Source organism: Schistocerca americana, chromosome 1, assembly GCF_021461395.2.
Source record: "Schistocerca americana isolate TAMUIC-IGC-003095 chromosome 1, iqSchAmer2.1, whole genome shotgun sequence".
NCBI lineage: Eukaryota > Metazoa > Arthropoda > Insecta > Orthoptera > Acrididae > Schistocerca > Schistocerca americana.
In genome coordinates this window covers 1,142,042,283-1,142,066,737 of record NC_060119.1, presented here as the reverse complement: position 1 = coordinate 1,142,066,737, position 24,455 = coordinate 1,142,042,283, and the positions used below count along the sequence as shown (strand labels likewise).

General features: G+C 43.4%; 1 protein-coding gene across 1 annotated transcript in view; it reads left to right on the top strand.

Annotated features, from left to right (window-relative positions):
* LOC124597277 (zinc finger and BTB domain-containing protein 17-like) overlaps positions 1-24,455 on the top strand; it is a 71,993-nt gene that overhangs the window by 25,521 nt on the left and 22,017 nt on the right. The window contains exons 5-6 of the mRNA XM_047135928.1: positions 12,380-12,553; positions 22,433-22,636. Of these exons, the coding sequence (XP_046991884.1) occupies positions 12,380-12,553; positions 22,433-22,636 (378 nt within the window). The remainder of the gene's footprint in view (positions 1-12,379; positions 12,554-22,432; positions 22,637-24,455) is intronic.

The window sequence follows — 24,455 nt, the reverse complement described above, 5'->3', positions numbered from 1 at the left end:
GATGGTAAACTGCTGCTTGTAGGAGTAGGAGTGTACAGGGATGCAGTAGGGAGAGGGTAGAGCATGCAGATGCAGTTGGGAGGTTGAACAGAAGGAGGGTGAGAGCCGGGAGCTGGCACTGGAAAATGAGAGAAGTAACAATACTGTGGGTATGTTGGTAGAACAGAAGACTGTGTAGCACTGGAATGGGAACAGGAAAGGGGATAGGTGGGTAAAGGACAATGACCTACAAAACTTAAGGCCAGGAGGGTTACGGGAAGTGGAATATATTGTAGGGAGAGTTCTCACCTGCACAGTTCAGAAAAGCTGATGTTTGTGGTAAGGATCCAGATGTAAAGTAGTCATTGAAATGAAGAACACCATGTTGGGCAGCCTGCTCACTGGCTGGGTGGACCAGAAGTTTCTTGGCCACAGTTTGTCAGTAGCCATTCCTGCAGACAGACGGCTTGTTGGTTGTCATGCCCCGTGTAGAGTGCAGCACAGTGGTTGCAACTTAACTTACAGATCACGTGACAGGTTTCACAGGCAGTCCTGCCTTTGATAGGATAGGTGACGTTTGGGACCGGACTGGTATAGGTGGTGGTGGGAGGATGTATGGGCCAGGTCTTGCATCTGTGTCTATTGCGGCGGTATGAGCCACGAGGTAAGGGGTTGGGAGCAGTGGTTGTGTATGGATGTACAAGGTTACTGTGTAGCTTCAGTAGGCACGAAATACTATAGTGGGGCGGGTGGGAAGGATAGTGTGTTGGACATTCCTCATTTCAGGGCACAACGAGAGGTATTGAAACCGTGTTGGAGTATGTGATACAGTTGTTCCAGTACTGTATAGTACTGAATGACGAGTAGAATGCTCCTTTGTGGCCAGATGGTGGGACTTTGGAAGGTGGTGGGTGACCGGGGATTAAGTCAGAGGAGATCTGTTTTTGTACAAGGTTAGGATGGTAATTCCGGTCTGTAAAGGCCACAGTGAAAACCTTGGTATATTTTGAGAGGGTCTGCTCATCAATACAGATGTGACGGCCACAGGTGGTTAGGCTGTACGGAATTGACTTTTTGGTGTGGTGTTGGTGCCAGCTGTCAAAGTGGAGGTATTACTTTTTTTTGGTTGGTAGGTTTCATATGGATGGATGTGCTGATGTAGTCATCTTTGAGGCGGAGGTCAGCATTGAGGAAGATGGCTTGTTGCGTTGAGGGGAGACCATGTGAATGAGTGAGGGAAAAGGTGTTGAGATTCTGAAGAAAAGTGGAACGAGTGTCCTCACTCTCGATCCATTTCACGAAGATGTCATCAGTGAATCTCAACTAGGTGAGGGGTTTGGGAATCTGGTTGGTTAGAAGGGATTCCTCTAGATGCCCCATGAATAGGTTGGTATAGGATGGTGCCATGCAGGTGCCAATAGCCATACCCCGGATTTGTTTGTAGCTATTTTATTTGTGTACTTACAAGTTCCATAGAACTGCTTTGGGTACTGTCCTCCCAGTGGAAACTATGTGGTCACAGTATACCTCAAATACTTTCTCTGATGGAAACAAATTATTCCACCCTGCCTCCAAGCAAGTCTCTGCTCTAAAAATTAGTCTTGGGTGATTTGCCGTGTTGAATTGTTCAACCCTATACTACTCACAAGATCAATTTAAACTGCTTATGGTAGTCTCCAGGAAGCTGAAGCGTGTATCTAGTGCAGAGTGCCTTGGCACTCCAGCAATCATCCAGTAAGTTGTGCCCATCTTGTACAAATCACTGTATGCATATTTTAACTGAGTACATTTCATATTTTACCAGAACAGCAGAAGCAATTTTAAGCGATAAATTGCTTTTAGGCTTGAGTTTTTAGTGTGTCACTGAGTGATTGGCTCATCCGTTTCTAGTCCAGTGATCAGCCAGCCACATTTATCTGCTGTCTGCCACCCACCCCCACCCCATTGCTCTTCTCCCCCCTTACATTAGGGTGCCCAGGCAACTGCACATATATATATATTACTACAACATGTATTGTCAGAATCATGTACGAGGTGTGTACAAAAAATTATGGGACATTCGTAATTTTTTGCTATTGGTGTTTTGGAGCGAAATGACGCTGGCATCCCTGCACATGTCTGTGTTTAATGTGTAACTGCCGGAGGTTTCATTGTTGTATGTCTGTGAGTTATATTTCAGTGCTGTAGTGAATAGAGTGTTGTGTCATACAGTTTGTGAATTTCGAGATGTTAGATTTAGATGAGCAACCTGTCCGGATTTTAATTTTTTGTGAAACTCAAGAAAACCTTTACAGAGACACACTGAATGATGCTGAAGCTTATGGTGATGAGTGCTTAAGCTGGACACGGTTTATAAATGGTCAGATGAAAGTTAAAGATGACCCTCATTCAGGGTGCCCTTCGATGTCTACTGATGACACTCATGTCAGGAATGTCAACAAAATTATGCATGCCAATTTAACACTGACTGTCCAAGAGATTGCAGAAGAATGTAGTATTTCAGTTGGATCATCTCATGAAATTCTGACACAGCATCTGGGAACGCATTGTGTTGCTGCCACATTCATCCCATGACTCATGAGTCAAGACTAGAAAGAACTTCGCTTGACAGTCTGTAAAGAGCTTATGGATTGGGCAAATGAGAACAAGATGTTCCTTAAGAGAATCATAACTAGTGATGAGGCATGGGTCTACAGTTATGATCTTCACAATGGCTCGGGAAAGGTTCCCCAAGACCAAAAAAAGCTCGTCAGGTTAGGTAAAATGTGAAAACCTTGCTGATAGTTTTCTTTGACTGTGAAGGATTAGTTCATCATGAATTTGTGCCACAGGGACAAACTGTTAATTGATGATACTATTGGGATGTGTTGTGACGTCTTTGAGAAAATGTGAGAAGGAAAAGGCCTGAAATGTGACAAGGCAGTTCATGGCTCTTGCATCACAATAACGCACCCTCACATTCATTCCGGTTGGTGTGTGACTGTTGCACAAGAAATGAAATCTCCGTGCTGCCTCATCCTCCGTACTCTCCGGACGTTGCCCCTGCAGACTTTTTTTTATTTCCAAAGCTGAAAACCCCATTGGAAGGATGAAGATTTGCAATGATAGATGCGATAAAAGAAAATTTCCAAACAGTGCTTTGCACAAGCCAGCAAGAAGTGTGCCAAGACTGCTTCCAGAAGTGGAAATAGCATTGGGGGCAGTGTATCAGTTGTGTAGGAGAGTATTTTGAAGGAGACCATGCACAGTAAGTAAAAGGTAAGCGCAGAAAAATTTTTGGACAACAGTCTGGAATTTTTTGAACAGACTTCGTTCTGCTAAAAAGGTGTGTAGTATCCTTACGACATCATTTTCTTGAAACTCTTTCTTATGGTGACTTCCATGTAAACAATTCTGTTGCTGTATTTCTCAAAGTAAGAACTATACTGTGACAAGGTATGAGGGTGTTCAAAAGAAAAGGTATGAAACGACACTGTGGGTATAATTGATGTCATTATTCATAAGAAATCACTAGAGGCATGAGCACAACTATCCCACTGTTTCACGAGCCAAGGGATTTGCTGTTCCCAAAATTCCTGTGGCTGTGACAGGAGTCAAACCCCCACTATGTCCTTCAGGTCATCATCCAAATGGAAATGCTTCCCTTTGAGATATTTCTATAGCAGACCAAACACATGGAAGTTGCCTGGTGACTTGTCCAGGCTGTAGGGCGAGTGCTGAAGATGCCCCTACTTGAACTTGGCCATTACACTTTGTGTGACCTTGGATACATGTGGACATGCATTATTGTGTAGCAGAATTACTTCCCACATGAGCAGCCATGGCTGTTTACTCTTGATAAGTTGCAGTGTGCCTCACGGTACACATCACTGTTAAGGGTGTATCCATGCTCTAGGAGTGTCGGACCTTCAGCGTAGAAGAAGAGGGTGAGTGTCTCCTTGCTTGCTGAGGGTGCAACTTTACTGTGGCAAGTATCAGCTTACACCCCTCTGATCAGTTCTTCCACTACTTGACATCCCACCACCAGCAGATAATATGTAAAAACAAATCCAGTGAAGACAGTCAGCAGAAGGTGGATAGGAAACCTTCAATAATAAGAAAATATTTGTCAATGAAGAGGTCTCATCTGAGTTGCACATTTCAAAATGATCTGGAATATTCAGACTAGACGGTAAAGGGAAATTATATATTATGGTAGTTGGTGTTATCCGTGTTATTGTAATATGTACACTACAAGCCAAACGTCTAATTAGACTTAACCTATAATATATTGATATGAGGAAGTGACGTGACATTGCTAGTTACCAACTTTTTTTGATTATAGCATTTTAGAGCGTGGTGAAGCATTAGATTCTGCCAGTTCTTTATATCCTGAGGGCACTGTACCTATTTTCATAAATACCAACTGGATGGACATTCACAAAAATTATTGGCTAAAATATGGCAGTTGACACTTTGTTAAATGACTAGGAACATGAGAGGTGATTTTCAGCTTTGTTCCTGGAACCAATCATGATACTTGAGTCTGGATCCAAGTGGAGGGCTTAAATCAGGCACTCACACTATTCTGCAGCAATTTTGGATGTTTATTTCTTGAACCATATCACCCTGATTTTTTGAACTCTTCTATCAAGTGGAGAACTGTGAAGATAAACTCTTCCACCCCACCCTTAATATGACAAGCATGTGTTACACACTGGAAGTTGCTAATCAGTTAGCAGGTTAGCCGTGTCATGAAAACTGTGCTTTTTAGGTTAGAGAAACCTTTCCAAAAGCCCAGTGATCGATTACATGCCTTGTTTGTCCAGAAGTAAATCAGCCACGTTAAGTGCAGAGAGAACATTAATCCTTGCAGGGCAAAATGTGTAATTTTAATATGTAATTAGTTAACTGCAAGAGCTCAATGGAAAACTCTCACCATCAGTGTTACTCATTGTACATAGTATTTTTAATAGAAAGCTGCCTGGAGCCAGATGTGAATGGCAGTGAAGTCTTAAAATCCATCTTGTGAGAGATGCCCCAAGGATTGGCTGCACACCAGTGATGTTTATTGCCTTAGAAAACCTCAGTTATACTTAGTCAGGTTATTTCAGATGCAGAATGCAGCCGAAGTTGGATAGAGGCACTTACTAAAGGTTGATCAATCATGGTAATTGGATGCCTGTATAGCCCACTTGTCTCAAGAGCTATAGTGGCAGAATGCTTAAGAGAAAATCTGACGAATTTTGTGTAATACTCATGGCCGTGCTACATAATAGGAGGAGATTTCAACTTGCCAGTTATAGAATTATATAGTAATGCAACTGAAATATGTGGCGGAGATTGTTGTTGTTGTTGTTGTTGTTGTTGCGGTCTTCAGTCCTGAGACTGGTTTGATGCAGCTCTCCATGCTACTCTATCCTGTGCAAGCTTCTTCATCTCCCAGTACCTACTGCAACCTACATCCTTCTGAATCTGCTTAGTGTATTCATCTCTTGGTCTCCCCCTATGATTTTTACCCTCCACACTGCCCTCCAATACTAAATTGGTGATCCCTTGATGCTTCAGAACATGTCCTACCAACCGATCCCTTCTTCTGGTCAAGTTGTGCCACAAACTTCTCTTCTCCCCAATCCTATTCAATACTTACTCATTAGTTATGTGATCTACCCATCTAATCTTCAGCATTCTTCTGTAGCACCACATTTCAAAAGCTTCTATTCTCTTCTTGTCCAAACTATTTACCGTCCATGTTTCACTTCCATACATGGCTACACTCCATACAAATACTTTCAGAAATAACTTCCTGACACTTAAATCTATACTCGATGTTAACAAATTTCTCTTCTTCAGAAACGCTTTCCTTGCCATTGCCAGTCTACATTTTATATCCTCTCTACTTCGTCCATCATCAGTAATTTAGCACCCCAAATAGCAAAACTCCTTTACTACTTTAAGTGTCTCATTTCCTAATCTAATACCTTCAGCATCACCCGACTTAACTCGACTACATTCCATTATCCTCGTTTTGCTTTTGTTGATGTTCATCTTATATCCTCCCTTCAAGACACCATCCATTCCGTTCAACTGCTCTTCCAAGTCCTTTGCTGTCTCTGCCAGAATTACAATGTCATCGGCGAACCTCAAAGTTTTTATTTCTTCCCCATGGATTTTAATACCTACTCCAAATTTTTCTTTTGTTTCCTTTACTGCTTGCTCAATATAGAGATTGAATAACATCGGGGAGAGGCTACAACCCTGTCTTACTCCCTTCCCAACCACTGCTTCCCTTTCATGTCCCTCAACTCTTATAACTGCCATCTGGTTTCTGTACAAGTTGTAAATAGCCTTTCGCTCCCTGTATTTTACCCCTGCCACCTTTAGAATTTGAAAGAGAGTATTCCAGTCAACATTGTCAAAAGCTTTCTCTAAGTCTACAAATGCTAGAAACGTAGGTTTGCCTTTCCTCAATCTTTCTTCTAAGATAAGTCGTAAGGTCAGTATTGCCTCACGTGTTCCAGTATTTCTACGGAATCCAAACTGATCTTCCCCGAGGTCGGCTTCTACTAGTTTTTCCATTCGTCTGTAAAGAATTCGTGTTAGTACTTTGCAGCTGTGGCTTATTAAACTGATTGTTCGGTAATTTTCACATCTGTCAACACCTGCTTTCTTTGGGATTGGAATTATTATATTCTTCTTGAAGTCTGAGGGTATTTCGCCTGTTTCATACATCTTGCTCACCAGATGGTAGAGTTTTGTCAGGACTGGCTCTCCCAAGGCCGTCAGTAGTTCCAATGGAATGTTGTCTACTCCGGGGGCCTTGTTTCGACTCAGGTTCTTCAGTGCTCTGTCAAACTCTTCACGCAGTATCGTATCTCCCATTTCATCTTCATCTACACCCTCTTCCATTTCCATAATATTGTCCTCAAGTGCATCGCCCTTGTATAGACCCTCTATATACTCCTTCCACCTTTCTGCTTTCCCTTCTTTGCTTAGAACTGGGTTTCCATCTGAGCTCTTGATGTTCATACATGTGGTTCTCTTATCTCCAAAGGTCTCTTTAATTTTCCTGTAGGCAGTATCTATCTTACCCGTAGTGAGATAAGCCTCTACATCCTTACATTTGTCCTCTAGCCATCCCTGCTTAGCCATTTTGCACTTCCTGTCGATCTCATTTTTGAGACATTTGTATTCCTTTTTGCCTGCTTCATTTACTGCATTTTTATATTTTCTCCTTTCATCAATTAAATTCAATATTTCTTCTGTTACCCAAGGATTTCTACTAACCCTCTTCTTTTTACCTACTTGATCGTCTGCTGCCTTCACTACTTCATCCCTCAGAGCTACCCATTCTTCTTCTACTGTATTTCTTTCCCCCATTCCTATCAATTGTTCTCTTATGCTCTCCCTGAAACTCTGTACAACCTCTGGTTCTTTCAGTTTATCCAGGTCCCATCTCCTTAAATTCCCACCTTTTTGCAGTTTCTTCAGTTTTAATCTACAGGTCATAACCAATAGATTGTGGTCAGAGTCCACATCTGCCCCTGGAAACGTCTTACAATTTAAAACCTGGTTCCTAAATCTCTGCCTTACCATTATATAATCTATCTGATACCTTTTAGTATCTCCAGGGTTCTTCCATGTATACAACCTTCTATCATGATTCTTAAACCAAGTGTTAGCTATGATTAAGTTGTGCTCTGTGCAAAATTCTATCAGGCGGCTTCCTCTTTCATTTCTTAGCCCCAATCCATATTCACCTACTACGTTTCCTTCTCTCCCTTTTCCTACACTCGAATTCCAGTCACCCATGACTATTAAATTTTCGTCTCCCTTCACTATCTGAATAATTTCTTTTATTTCATCATACATTTCTTCAATTTCTTCGTCATCTGCAGAGCTAGTTGGCATATAAACTTGTACTACTGTAGTAGGTGTGGGCTTCGTATCTATCTTGGCCACAATAATGCGTTCACTATGCTGTTTGTAGTAGCTTACCCGCATTCCTATTTTCCTATTCATTATTAAACCTACTCCTGCATTACCCCTATTGGACTTTGTGTTTATAACCCTGTAGTCACCTGACCAGAAGTCTTGTTCCTCCTGCCACCGAACTTCACTAATTCCCACTATATCTAACTTTAACCTATCCATTTCCCTTTTTAAATTTTCTAACCTACCTGCCTGATTAAGGGATCTGACATTCCACGCTCCGATCCGTAGAACGCCAGTTTTCTTTCTCCTGATAACGACATCCTCTTGAGTAGTCCCCGCCCGGAGATCCGAATGGGGGACTATTTTACCTCCGGAATATTTTACCCAAGAGGACGCCATCATCATTTAATCATACAGTAAAGCTGCATGTCCTCGGGAAAAATTACGGCCGTAGTTTCCCCTTGCTTTCAGCCGTTCGCAGTACCAGCACAGCAAAGCCGTTTTGGTTATTGTTACAAGGCCAGATCAGTCAATCATCCAGACTGTTGCCCTTGCAACTACTGAAAAGGCTGCTGCCCCTCTTCAGGAACCACACGTTTGTCTGGCCTCTCAACAGATACCCCTCCGTTGTGGTTGTACCTACGGTGCGGCTATCTGTATCGCTGAGGCACGCAAGCCTCCCCACCAACGGCAAGGTCCATGGTTCATGGGGGGCGGGGGGGGGGGGGGGGGGGGGGTGGCGGAGATAGGGAATTGTATAATTGCATACAAAATGCATTACCCAAAAGTTACATTCAAAAGTGGCAGAAAAGGCTCACGGGAGTAACATCCCAGATCTCTTGGTGACAAGCTGACCTCAAACTTTTGATTCATGTACTATATGACTGTTACAGTGCCAATGACTACAGGTGTTACAGGGAATAAGACAATATTTCTGATTAGCAAATGCGAAAAGAAACAGATTATGTACTACTTCAGCAGTCAACAACAAACTCTGTGACTGAAAATGCAGAGTATCATTGAATAAAATGCAGAAGTGTTGTATGTTATGCTTTAGACAGGAATGTTCTCAACAAGGTTGTGAAGGATGGGTGCCCAAGCTTTAGTTCAGTAGCCATGTTGCTACAGCATTATGAAACCAAAAGGAGTGTGATTACAGATGTAAATGGAGTGAACAATTAAAAGCAATGAAGTCAAAATTAGTGTAAGGACAGCAATGTGAGATACATTTAATGAATTCAAGGGCAAAATTCTTCCTCCTGATCCAATAAACAAAATCCTAGGAAATAAAACAAAATCCTAGGAAATTTAAGACTTATACAAAGCCAGTACATCATTGGAAGTAATCAGCACAGTAGCACAGTGGTTGTACTGATTCCAAAATGGAGTGTGACAGAGAGAAGACTGATGTACTGAATTCTTTCATCCAATATTATTTGTCTAAAAATCATAATACAGTTCCTCATTCTATTGCTGCCTTAATGCCAGAGGCAGGGTGGGTGGGAAGGGACTAAAAGAAAGAAAAGAAGAAGAAGAAAAAAAGAAAACAAGTGAGGTGATGCAGTGGTTAGCACATTGTGCTCTCATTTAGGACCATGACTGTTCAGATCCCCATGCAGCCTTAAGTCACTTAAGACAAACACCAGGACGATTCCTTTGTAAAGGGCATTACCAAATTCCTACTCCATCTTTCTATGATCTGAGCTTGTGATCTGTCTCAAATGACTTCATTGCCTGCTCGTCAAACAGACTGCCTATTCCACTTGACAAGCAGTTTCAGGTAGCAGCTGATGAAGATAACAATCCACATTGTCGAAATATTGTACATGAGAAATGCTGGTATGTGATAGAGTACCAGATATCTCCAGGTGTTAAGAGAGAATAACTTTCTTCAGTACAGGTCAGGGAGTTTATAGAATTTATCATTAGCTAAGGTGGATTTTTAAGCTGTCATTTTGAAGAGTGGCTCATTGATGTGTGGCTGGTAGTCTTTTACTTAAAATACATGCTGTACGACCAATGTTGGGAACAGATTGAGAACGTCTTACTTATGTGTAGAGATGACAATATTGTGTCTTGTGTTCTTACCTCCTTTACAAAATACCTGGTTGAATACATATAGCTTATGTTTGTGGATATATATTTTCTTCATAAATGAAATGATTAGAATTAAAAAATCCATGTACCCAAGGGTTGGTTAGAACATTACACACACCATTCCCACATACACAGGCAAGCTCACCTCACGCACAAATGACTGCCTTCTCCAGCATCTCAGTTCAGATTGCAACATGAAGTGGGAGGAGGAGGAGGTGGGGGGGGGGGGGGGGTAGTGAACAGGATTGTAGTGTACAGGTGGGTAGAGAGAGATCAACGCTGTCTGGTGGAGTGTGGGGGGACTGGACCGCCAACAGGCACAGTGTCAGTAGGTCTTGAGGCAGGGACGTTCAGAAAAAAAGGAGAGGAGTGGGCTGCAAATAAACAGGATGGGAGGTGAGAATGGGGAGGCGATGATAGGACAGAGGGGGTGGAAACTGTTAGGTTGAGGGTGTGTGGACAGTGTGTTACGTAGGTTGAGGCCGGGATAATTATGGAAGCAGAAGATGTGTTGTAAGGATAACTTCCATCTGTGCAGTTCAAAAAAGCTGGTGGTGGAGGGAAGGATCCAGATAGCTCAGGTGGTGAAGAGCCATTGAAATAAAGCATGTTCTGTTCAGCTGCATGGTGTGCCACAGGGTGGTCTATTTTGCTCATGACCACAGTTCATCCTGGTGGACAGCTGGTTGGTAGACCTGTCAATATAAAAAGCTGTGCAGTTATTGCAGCAGAGCTGGTGAATGACAATGATGCTTTAACAGGTGGCCCAGCCCATGATGGGGTGAGATAAACCTGTGACAGAACTGGAGTAGGAAGTGCTGGGTGGGTGGATTGAGCAAGTTTTTACCTGGGTCTTCCACATGGATATGACCCTTGTGGCAAGGTGTTGGGATTGGGAGTGGCATAGGGATGGATTAGGATGTTTGGAGGTTTGGTGGGTGACAGAAAACCACTTTAGGAGGGGTCAGAAGTATCTTTGGTAGGGTGTCCCTCATTTCAGGGCATGATTATAGGTAATCAAAGCCCTGGCAAAGGATGCTGTTCAGTTGTTCCAGTCTGGGGTGGTACTGGGTGATGAAGGGGACACTCCTTTGTGGCTGGTTCATGGGTGTGTTGGGAGAATTGGTGGTGTAAGGGGAAATGGCACAGGAAATCTGTTTGCGGACTAGAGCTGGGGAATAGGGCCTGTCTGTGAAGGCCTTGGTGAGACCCTCATCATACTGAGCAAGTGAGTTTCTGTCACTGCAGATACGCCGTCCGAGGGTGGCCAGGCTATGTGGGAAGGATTTTTTGGTACGAAAGGGATGACAGCTGCAAAATGCCAGTACTGTAGGTGGTTGGTGGGTTTAATGTGGACAGAGGTGTGAATGGAGCCATCAGAGAGGAGGAAATCAACATCTGGCTCCAGACCATGAAGATATCATCAATGGACCTGAACCAGACTAGGGTTTTGGTGTTTTGGGAGGCTAGGAAGGTCTCCTCTAGATGACTCATAAAAAGGCTGGCGTAGGAGGGTGCCATGCGGGTGCCCATGGCTGTGCCGTGGATTTGTTTATACACCTTTCTTTCGAATGAGAAGTAGTTGTGGGTTAGTTAGCAAGGTGTATGAGGAATGAGGTGTGTCTTTGGAGTGTGAGGGACATTGGGAAAGGTAGCATTCAATAGTGGTTTGACCATACGCATTAGGAATGTTGGTTTATAGGGAGGTTGGTCAACAGTGACAAGTGGGACTCAGGGGGTAAAGGGATGGGGATGATGGAGAGATAGTGAAGGAAGTGGTTGGTGTCTTTGACCTGGGAGGCTAGGATATGGGCAATTTGTTAGAGGTGTTGGTCAATGAGGGCCAAAATTCTTTCAGTGGGGGCACAATAACCAGCCACAATGGGATGTCCAGGATTGTTGGGTTTGTGGATTTTGGGGAGTATCTAGAAGGGAGTATCTAGAAGGTGGATGTGTGGGATGTGACAGGGTGAGGAGATGTTCAGTGAAGAACCTAATGCTTTAAAGGAGGAATTGGAGTTTGTGTTGGACTTCTGGGATAGAATCCATCTGGCAGAGTTTATAGGTGTGGGAGTCAGATAATTGGTGGAGGCATTCTACCAGGTAGACACTGTGATCCATAACAATAGTTGTGGAACCTTTATCTGCAGGTAGGATGATTAGGTCAGGATTTGTTTTCAGCTTGTGTATGACTGTTCTTTCTTAGCCAACACTTATGATTGCCTGCATTTATGTTTATATGTCTTCATGCTTCCATCCCAGCCTTCATATAGGGAATCTGTGAAGAAAGTAGAGGTATTTGCTGAGTGGTTAAAATAGTCTTTCCTATTGTATGTTAATCAGAGCTACACTTCATGTACATATTGACTTGCAATTTTCATTGTTTTAGGTGGGAGTGCCACGTGTGCCACGAAGTGCTTGCCAACTGGAATTCGCTTGCTGTTCACTGCCGCCAGGTGCATGACGTGCAGGCACAAGTCGTCTGTATTTGTTCCCAAGTGTTATCAAATCGAGGTTCAATCATAAAGCATAGGCAGCTTCACACTGATTCTTTCCAGTACAGGTACTGTGGCAGATAAAAATCTCAAGATTATTTTCCATTTTGCTACCCTCAATGTTAGAGACATTTGTGGTAATCTCTTCTGTTACCATAACCATGTTTTCTGTTATTTGTTATCCACAATTCAGAGTACTTTCTCAATTATTAATTCACTGAAACCAGAAGTCTAATTAGGAAAATCCAAGTACCAAGTTGAGTGTTTACGTAATATTTTCATCCATATAGGACAGAAAAAGAATTCCCTAATTTCCAGCAATTTTATGTAGATGCACTATGATGTTTTCAAAAGTTTCAAATGAGTAATGTGTATGCACAAAAATTTTCATTAAATAACAATGCACACAGCTGACTCTGAACCCAAGAACTCTTACAAGGGAACCTCCCGATCGCACCCCCCTCAGATTTAGTTATAAATTGGCACAGTGGATAGGCCTTGAAAAACTGAACACAGATCAATCGAGAAAACAGGAAGAAGTTGTGTGGAACTATGAAAAAAATAAGCAAAATATACAAACTCAGTAGCCCATGTGCAAGATAGGCAACGTCAAGGATAATGTGAGCTCAGGACCCCCGTGGTTAGCGTGAGCAGCTGCGGAACTAGAGGTCCTTGGTTCAAGTCTCCCCTTGAGTGAAAAGTTTAATTTTTTATATCCGGAGAATTATTATCTGTCTGTCCGTCCAGCCAGTGCGATCACTTTTTTGGGAGTGATTGTCACATCCACAAGAAAACCTAAATCGGGCAAGGTAGAAGAATCATTTTACCCATTCGCCAAGTATACAAGTTAGGTAGGTCAACAACATATTCCTGTCATGTGACGCACATGCCATCGCCAGTGTCATATAGAATATATCAGACATGTTTTACTGTGGAGGAATCGGTTGACCTATGACCTTGCAATCAAATGTTTTCGGTTCCCATTGGAGAGGCAACTACTTTCGTCTACTAATCGTACGGTTTTGCGGTGCAGTCACAAAACACCGACACTAAACTTATTACAGTGAACAGAGACATCAATGAATGAACGGACAGATCATAACTTTGCGAACGCAACTTGCTCACGCATCTGCAGTCTCAGACAGCTGAAACCACACACAGGAGCATCACAACTCAGCATCTCTGTTATACTGTGTATAAAATTATATGAAAGTTTTCTGAAAAGCAACTGAGATGATACTGACTTGTCCAAAATTTGAACAATAATAAGTACTGGTGTTGACAACTACTGTTGAGGAAAAGTAATTCTTGAGAAGGATGTCCCCATTACAACTGGAAAATGGCCTTTGGGGCTAAAACTGCTCATGGCATTCAAAAGAAAAAGAAAAATGCAGCTGCTGCATTTATTTGGTGGCAGAACTTTTTAATATTGTTCTCCCCTCCTAGATATGTGCAGATCAAGATTAAAATAGGTAATTTTTGTCTTGGTTGATAAAACTGTAAACCTTTCTGCGTGCACTTTGGCAGTTTCTAAAGAAATAAATCACCCAGTAGTAATGATGTAAGTGCATGAAAATGTATGAGTAGCAATGGTAGAGCTATTGATTAGGTTACATATAAAGCTGGATATAAATCACTAATATATTATTTCTGATTGCATATTTATGGAAAAAGGAATATGCTTGACAAAACATTTAATTCAGGATAAAAACTTTTGAAGCCTGCATCGTTTGGAAAGTATACAATATAAATATGTTTCAGCAAGAGGCTTTATATAACACATTAAACAAGTTGAAAGGATGATTATGACGACGATGATGATGATGATGATGGTGATGAAGATTCTCAAAAGAAAAGAGACTTTCAGAATAATGGCCTGAAAAGAATGGATAAATAAAGTATAAAACTGCACATAGTAGTAAGACATGAGCAGTACGTAGATCATGATTTGACTAGGAAACTGTTATATTGCTAGAGAAGGCCGAAATGCACGCTATAAGCTCACGCAAGAATGGCGTGAGGTCTGAAACAGGATACGTAATGAATGCTATAAAGAAAAGTACGTAGCTTCTGGAATACTTAACTTTAATCCATCATTTGTATACATCATTCTTGATGAGACATTCTTCATACGATAACTATCAATTGCTATGGCGCCTTGCTACGTCGTAGCCATGGACTTAGCTGAAGGCTATTCTAACTATCTCTCGGCAAATGAGAGAAAGGCTTCGTCAGTGTAGTCGCTAGCAAAGTCGTCCGTACAACTGGGGCGAGTGCTAGTAAGTCTCTCGAGACCTGCCGTGTGGTGGCGCTCGGTCTGCGATCACTGACAGTGGCGACACGCGGGTCCGACATGTACTAATGGACCGCAGCCGATTTAAAGCTACCACCTAGCAAGTGTGGTGTCTGGCGGTGACACCACATTCCTCCCCCGCAAATCGGCGAACGGTCGTGTTATAAGGCCTCCGCCCGCCGTGGGGAGGACCCCATGTTGGCGTATGCGATGAGGTGGGGAGCCTAACAACTGGCGAGGCTGTGCCACCTGCACCCGGCCATTCGGTCCGAGGGGATCTAGGAAACGCCTGAAAACCTAGTCCAGGGTGCACGCCAACATGCAGTGTATGCGCCCGTAAAGAGACAGGAGGGGCCGAAGGGTCGACCTCCATCGTGTCGGGGTACCCGACGCGCGAAGACGCCATGTGGTCCGGAGCGGGCAAGAGTTCCATGGCGGAGGACTGCTGGTCACGGGAAGCGCTCGGCAGCGCGTGACCCAGGGAGGCGCTTGGCGGCTGCAGCGACGCGTCCACTGCGGGCGGCATCGGTGGGAGAACAGGCGGCGGCGGCAGCGCGTCGCCATGGGGCAAAGTGGAAGGCAGCGTCGGTAACACCTGGGGATGAAGCGAGCCAGTAGATGGGTCCCCAGGGCACTGATCGGACGGCACCGTCGCTGAAAGCAGACGGGGAGTGGCAGAACCCAGGCGACGACAGAGGCACAGCTGATTGAGATGCCTACGCACCTCACCAGAGGCCCCCAAAACCAAATACATCGCGCGGCCGAGGCAGCGAAGAATGCGCCCTGCGAGCCAACGCCGTGAACCGCGATAGTTGCGATAGAATACAACGTCGCCTGGAGCAAAAGCAGGAGTCTGCCGCTGCACAGGAACCTGATGCGGCGGATGCAGCAAAGACATCAAGGTTCGATGAGGACGACCATGGAGCAACTCAGCCGGCGAGCGACCATCTCGGGGCTGAGAGCGATATGAAGACAAAAAGAGCAACAACGCGTCCTCCCGAGAATGCGACTCTTTCAACTTCAACATCTGTGACTTGAAAATCTGGACCAATCGTTCAGCGGCACCGTTTGACTGAGACGAAAACGGCGCAGATGTGAGATGTTGAATACCATTAGCCTTGCAGAATGACTGAAATTTTGCGGACATAAATTGTGGGCCAATGTCGGAAACAATAGTCTGTGGAAGACCTTCAATGCAAAAGATAGCGGATAACGCTTGGATGGTGGCTGAAGACGTCGTGGAAGACATCCTGACAACAAAAGGAAAATTACTGAAGGAATCAACTACAACCAACCATCGAGCATTCCAGAATGGACCAGCAAAATCTATGTGCAAGCGTTGCCAAGGGGAAGTGGCTTTTGGCCATGCAAAGAATTTCCGCGGTGGTGCGGATTGTTGTTCGGCACACGCCATGCAAGAAGAGCACATACTTGTAATCGCAGCATCGATGCCGAACCAAGTACAGTGCTGACGAGCAAGCTGTTCCATTCGCACTATACCCCAATGTCCTTGGTGGAGAAGCCGTAAGACAGAGGACTGTAACGAACGTGGGACCACGACCCGGGACTGATCATTATCAGAACACAACAGGAAAACACCACGTCGAACAAAAAGTCTCTCCTTGTGAGCAAAAAATCTGCAAACCAACGGATCCTCGATCCGTGACTTTGACAAGGGCCATTGCGTAGCAACAAAACGCAAAACCGTAGCAAGGACAGGGTCAGCAGCTGTGGCTGTAGCTACACGCCGAAAATCAATCGGAAACGATTCGACCACGTCATCGGTTTCCGAACCAATGAACATGCAAGCAAGTTCGGAAGAATCGAATGCTCAATCCTCAGCAACAGGCAAACGAGACAACGCATCGGCATTTCCGTGCATTAGCAGTGGACCGATACAAGATATCGTAGCGGTACTGCGAGAGGAAAATAGACCAGCGAATAAATTTCTGCGCTGTACGTGGAGGTACAGGCTTGTTCGGATAAAAAAGCGATGTCAAAGGTTTGTGGTCTGTGATGATGGTAAAGTGACGACCATACAAGAAATCATGAAACTTTGTAACACCAAATACGAGAGCCAAAGCTTCTTTCCCGATCTGTGAATAATTTCTTTGCGCAGACGACAGCAATTTGGATGCAAAGGCAATAGGGCAATCATGCGAGCCATCTTTGTGCGCAAGCACAGCACCGATCCCAAAATCCGATGCATCTACCATCAACAAAAGGGGTTTCTGGGGATCGAATGGCGTAAGGCAAGTATTTGAAAGCAACGCCGATTTCAACTGGCGAAAGGCGCGTTCGCATTCCGTCGTCCAGACAAACGGAACACCTTTACGGCGTAAACGATGAAGCGGAGCTGAAATGGAAGAGGCATGTGGGATATACCGGGTGTAATAGTTAATTTTTCCCAACACACTCTGTAGCTGCTTCAAATTCTGCGGCGAAGGCAAGTCTTGTATTGCACGGAGGTGCTCTGGACTTGGATGTATGCCTTGGGCATTGATTACATGTCCCAAATATGGTAAGTCACGAGCAAAAAACACACATTTGTCCCTCCGCAAGCGAAGACCATTTTGTCGCAAGACCTGAAATAATGTCCGGAGGTTTGCTAAATTGTTCGTCTTCTGTCTTTCCGGAGATCACAATATCGTCCAGATAGTTTGCTGCAGTAGGGACCGGCGCACAAACAGTTGCAGATATTGCTGAAACAATGCAGGGGCGGACGCACACCCGAATGGCAGTCTTTTGAATCAATACAAACCAAGATGCGTGTTAACCACCAACACACGCTGGGATTCTTCGTCCACCGGTATTTGCAAGTACGCATCTGCTAGGTCCAGCTTAGAAAAATATGTACCCGGGCACAGTTTGTCAAAAAGATCTTCCGGGCGGGGTAAAGGAAAAGTTGCAATGACTAGTTGTGGATTCACTGTTGCCTTGAAGTCCACGCAAAGTCTCAATTTTCTGGAAGGTTTTGGCAATATTACTAAGGGTGAAGCCCAGAGAGAAGCCTGCATACGTTCAATCACACCTTGTGATTCTAAATCGTGTAATCTTCTTGCGACCTCATCACGCAATGCGTGGGGAACATTGCGTGCTCTGAAAAATTTCGGTTGTGCGTTTACTTTCAGATCCAAATGTGCTTTATAGTTCTTAGCGCAACCAAGGCCCAGTGCAAAAATGTCTGCAAATTCTTCACATAGACTAGAAACACTGGCTGAAGGCACAGTCTGGTTCACTGATAGGACCTGATTTACTATAGACAAGTTAAACAACTGAAATAAATCTAAACCAAACAAGTTCACTGCAGAAGAAGAACGAAGGACGTAAAATGACACAAGTTTTGTTTGTCCCTTGTATGTTGCAAGCAGGCTGCACTGTCCTAACACAGGGATCGGGCGACCTGAATATGTAGTGAGCTTAACATTTGCGGCACGCAACGGAGGTGTGCCCAGTTGTTTGTACGTGTCTTTATTGATTAGTGAAAGTACAGCTCCGGTATCGAGCTGGAATGGGATCACGTTGCCATGAATGTCTAAGTCTGCAAACAGTTTATTGTCCTGCTGACGACAAGAGCGACTGTCTCGTGCAACGTGAACAGACACTGGTACAGAATCACTTGCTAATTGACGTGATTTCCGGCGACGTCGACGCACACTTTTTGTGGGACGCACACAGTCACTTTTAGAGAGAGTGGCACTGGACGGAGTGGAATTAACTACATGAATTTCCATGGGCGAAGGTTCACGAGCCTGAGTATTCTTGGTTCGATTCCGGTGCGAAGCAAAGGGCCTGGAATGGTTGTGAGTGTCCTTTCGGAGCTTTTTCTGGCAAACACTTTGAACATGTCCTTTCTTATTACAGTAAAAGCAAAGAGCTTGGCGTGACGGGCAATTTTCACACGAATGTCTAGTAGCACACCGCGGGCATGATTTTACTGCATCTGCATGCTGGCGCGGGACACGTGGCTGCGCGGACGTGCGCGAGGGCTGTTTACAGTTCCGTGCAGCTCGCCTGGCGGGCCGGTTAATGTGACACACAGCTGGCGAAGTTTCAAATGATTGCTGAGCAAAGTCAAGTGTGTCTTGCCTATCCAATATGTCTATCACTTGTTGAAGGGAGGGATTGACTAGTTTCAAAATTTGCTCCCATATACGAACATCAGAAACGTTCTGTGCAATTGCATCACGCACCATTGTATCTGAATAAGGGAGTCCACATTCACACTCAAAAGCACAATCCCTAGTAATGCCTTGCAAGGTTGCAACCCACTCCCTATTAGTCTGACCGGCCGTACGTTTTGTACGAAAGAACGTATACCTTTTTGCAACTACATTGACTGAGTCTTTGAAATATGCATCTAATGCCGACAAAATTTCGTCGTAGGACAGAGTTACTACGTTGCATCGGGGAAATAATTTCACTATCACACGGTACGTGGACACTCCGACGCATGCCAACAAAAAAGGCTGCCGCTCCTTACCTTGAATTCTGTAGGCGGTGAGATGGAATCCAAATTGACGGGACCACTCCGTCCAGCTTTCCAGTGCCGCATCAAAAGGACGAAAAGGTGGTGCAACAGCATGTTGTGGCTGCGGTAGCGGTGAAGCAGCGGCCGCCGCATCGGTTTGCATTGCACGTTGACCCTGGACGAGCTGTCCAAGGGCATCCAATAACGCCTGCGTCTGCTGATTCTGCAAGCGATAAAATTCGGACAGTACATCTGGAGATTGTGGCGAAGCCATGACAAGTAAATTAGAGCAATACGAATGCGAAATCCTCTTTTAAGCCTCGTTGCCACTTGTTATATTGCTAGAGAAGGCCGAAATGCACGCTATAAGCTCACGCAGGATGGCGTGAGGTCTGAAACAGGATACGTAATGAATGCTATAAAGAAAAGTACGTAGCTTCTGGAATACTTAACTTTAATCCATCATTTGTATACATCATTCTTGATGAGACATGCTTCATACGATAACTATCAATTGCTATGGCGCCTTGCTACGTCGTAGCCATGGACTTAGCTGAAGGCTATTCTAACTATCTCTCAGCAAATGAGAGAAAGGCTTCGTCAGTGTAGTCGCTAGCAAAGTCGTCCGTACAACTGGGGCGAGTGCTAGTAAGTCTCTCGAGACCTGCCGTGTGGTGGCGCTCGGTCTGCGATCACTGACAGTGGCGACACGTGGGTCCGACATGTACTAATAGACTACGGCCGATTTAAAACTACCACCTAGCAAGTGTGGTGTCTGGCGGTGACGCCACAGAAACAAAGACATCCGAATTCTATGCTACAGGAGCAAACTTGTAAGCCAATGAATTCCACTCTGTTGCACTAGCTGAGTGAAAGAGTAGCAGTTATTACAATGTGTAGGCAACTGACTAGTGTGGTACAACACCCTTCGTTAAGACAGACAAGAAATGTACAGTATTCACTTCTTAATTTACACACACTGTCTTTTTACTCTAAGAGGAATTTGAGAACACCCCATAAATAACACCAAATAATCAAATATCTGAAATTTCAAGACACTGTGGGTTTACTCACTTTTATAAAATAATAGTAATTACTTTTTAGGTGGCCTCAGATTAATGGGCTGATCCTTATCACATAGTTCAGCAAATGTTTCATTAAAAAAAGCCGTACTAGTGACGCATGTAAAAAGTAAAAGTTTTGCACCATGATAAAAAATTGTGCTTTTTTACAGTGCTCTAATACAACTGAATTTGTGAAATTAATTTTCTTAATTTGAGAAAAGAACAGTTCCTCGTTGTTTCAAAATTGGAAATCAACTGAGAATTTCTTAATACAATTATATTCCGAATTAATTCTTGCACATTTATGTTGTTTATATTTTCACTGCTACATACACTATGTGATCAAAAGTATCTGGACACCCCCAAAAACATACATTTTTCATATTAAGTGCATTGTGCTGCCACCTACTGTCAGATACTCCATATCAGCGACCTCAGTAGTCATTAGACATTGTGAGAGAGCAGAATGGGGTGCTCCACGAAACTCATGGACTTCGAACGTGGTCAGTTGGTTTGGTGTTACTTGCATCATTTTTCTGTAAGTAAGATTTCCACACTCCTAAACATCCCTAGGGCCACTGTTTCCAATGTGATAATGAAGTGGAAACATGAAGGGACAGGTACAGTTCAAATGCTTACAGGCCGACCTCGTCTGTTGACTGACAGAGTCTGCCGACAGTTGAAGAGGGCAGCAATGTGTAGTAGGCTGACTTCTATCCAGACCATCACACAGTAATTCCAAATTGCATTTGGATTCACTGCAAGTACTATGACAGTTAGACGGGAGGTGAGAAAACTTGGATTTCATGGTCGAGCGGCTGCTCATAAGCCATACAGCACACCGATAAATGCCACATGACGTCTCGCTTGGTGTAAGGAGTGTAAACATTGCACGATTGAACCGTGGAAAAACGTTGCATGGAGTGACAAATCACAGTATACAATGTGGCGATCCGATGGCAGGGTGTGGGTATGGCGAATGCTCGGTGACTGTCATCTGCCAGTGTGTGTAGTGCCAGCAGTAAGATTTGGAGTCACTGGTGTTATGGTGTGGTCATGTTTTTCATGGAGGGGTCTTGCACCCCTTGTTGTTTTGTGTGGCACTATCACAGCGCAGGCCTACATTGATGTTTCAAGCACCTTCTTGCTTCCCACTGTTCAAGAGCAATTCGAGGATGGTGATTGCATCTTTCAACACAATCTAGCACCTGTTCATAATGCACAACCTGTGGCGGAGTGGTTACTTGACAATAACATGCCTGTAATTGACTGGCTTCCTCAGAGTTCTGACTTGAATCCTATAGAACGCCTTTGTGATGTTTTGGAATGCCAATGTCGTGCCAGGCCTCACCGACCGACATTGATACATCTCCTCAGTGCAGCGCTCCGTGAAGAATTTACTGGCTTTCCCCAAGAAATCTTCCAGCACCTAACTGAATGTATGCCTGCGAGAGTGGAAGCTGTCATCAAGGCTAAGGGTGGGCCAACACTATATTGACTTCCAGCATTACTGATGGAGAGCGCCACGAACTTGTAACTCATTTTCAGCCAGATGTCCGGATACTTTTGATCACAGAGAGTATGTTCTAAAGTTCTATAGTGCTATGCATGTATTTGAGAGTAACTAAATCCTGTTTATGACATTTCCAGTTAAATTGGTTATTTTGGTATTGATCAAAGACTGATGTCATAGCAGTTAATTAAAGGAACACATATTTCACCTCTGAGCATACTGTCTTTGTCCTGAACTTGTTACTCATAGAAGCAGCTACATGATGCAGACCAAAAATTTTAATTATTAGTTGCGAAGATCGCGTTAGTATTTAGAGCTGTTTTGGGGTTTGTTATCTGTATCATAATCTTTCCTCTGTAATCAGGAGAAAGAAAAGGATTGCAACCTGTCACATTTTCATTTAAAGCATGAATAAATTTGCCTTACCTTTATTAAAGTCTTAGCCCATCTCCATTTCTTTTATTTTTGATAACTCTATGGAAATCAGTTTTATGCTAATGTGCAGATAAGGGTAGCTCCCCTCTCCTCTCTGCCTGTTTCCAAATGGTTTATGAAACATTTAATGCCACTCAGCAATGAAAATTTTTGGAATGTTTGTTGTTGCAGATGTGATAAGTGTGACAAAGCATTCTCCCGCAAGTCACTGTATGACCTACATGTCTTATCACATGTGCCAAAGGAGCAACAACCATTTGTATGTTGCAAGTGTGCCCGTCGTTTCCACTGTGAGGCACTACTGAGGCACCATGAGCGAGTTCACCTACCTCGGGAAGAGAGGCTCATCTACCCGTGTAGTGTTTGCAACAAAAAGTAAGGAAAAGTGTGAACTATGTTTTCTGTGCTGTTTAAGTCACACTGCATTGTTGTGTGTGTGTGTGTGTGTGTGTGTGTGTGTGTGTGTGTGTGTGTTTTTTTTTTTTTCTGGAAGGTTGCAGCACAATCTAAATTTACATCTTACCAAATGCTATTTTTGTGGCTACGTTTAAGTGTGAAAAGAAATGAGCAACTAATATGGGAGAATACTTACTTTTCTGTTTTGCTTAGTTAATGTTAAATATGTATTTAAACAAAATCAAACTATGGAAAATCCAGGATGGAATAATGACAATATTATGAAAAGGATAGGTTGCTTCTCACCATATAATGGAGACGTTGAGTCACAGACATGCACAACAGAAAGATTGCTGAACAAGTGAGGCTTTTGGTCAAAAAGCCTTCTTCTAAAGTAGATAACACACAAACATTCACACAAGCACAACTCATGCACTTATGATCATTGCCTCTGGCCGCCGAGGCCAGACAGATATTTTTGTTGTGCCTCTCTGTGACTCAACATCTCCACTATACGGTGAGTACCGTATTTACTCGAATCTAAGCCGCACTTTTTTTCCGGTTTTTGTAATCAAAAAACCGCCTGCGGCTTAGAATCGAGTGCAAAGTAAGTGGAAGTTCTGAAAAATGTTGGTAGGTGCCGCCACAACTAACTTCTGCCGTCGAATACCAGTATATGTAGCGCTGCACAGGCATGCTTTGCAGGCACAAAGATAAATACTGGCGCCAAAACCTCTGCGTCAGTAAAAAAACTAAAAAGAAAGTGAAAGACAAGCTTTTTTCTGTGCCCCGAGTTTCGACCACTTCATGTTCATACATTATCCAACGAAGTAAATACAAATTTCATATTGTTCATCTTCGAATGTAGCAGCATTTCAATGTACTACGAAAATCCGACGGGCAAGACTGGGATGTTTGCCAATATGGCCAACTCTACGTTCTGAATTTTTTCCTACCTGTGAGAAGAGATGGTTGCTAATAGGAACTTTTATGAATTGTGAATCACACGCAGTATTCTCTTCACCATACGAATATAAACATTTTGTCATGTATTCATTCGTGTTTGCTGTTATCTCATTTAAATCTTGTCTGCCTAATAAACTACGAAACTAGAGTGAGACAACAGCAAACACGGAAGATTATACATATCATGTCATGTTTATATTCGTATTATTCTTATGCCTAATAGTGATACAGTCAGAATTGAAGCATGGCAATTGACTAGATTTTTTAATCTAAGATGACTAATTTCTATGCAGAATATAATGTACTAAAGAGGCATCTGCAAAGATTTTCAAACAGAGAAAAATTTTCGCTAAACTCTCGTTCAGAACATCTATCATATGCAGCCTATTATTTGGTTCTTGTTGATCATTATCAAAGAAAGCAGCAGTGTAAGTAACAACAAATAGCAGTCTCTTGCCATTGTTTCGATAATGAGGCGATTCCTCTCTCTTTTGAAATTGTAAGCGGCGGTAGCGTACACAAAAGCAAGCCATGCCGCAAGCAGCGACAGGCCCTAAACATTAATTATCAGAATGCGACAAACAATGCATGACACAGTACAGTAATGCAATTTCAGCTTAGAGTGACGTAAACACCTATAACAAAGAGAATGGCACTTATCAGATCAAAGAAAAATAAGCAATCAATTCAAACCAGACGAAGCACGTGAAAAAGGAAGGGTACCCGTATGAATACGGATGGAGCGCCTGATGCCTAGCAATGGCTACCTGGTAAAGCTTAACTGCTAAGCTTACAACTCGAACCAAACTACTGTAGCTGTATCGTCATTTAT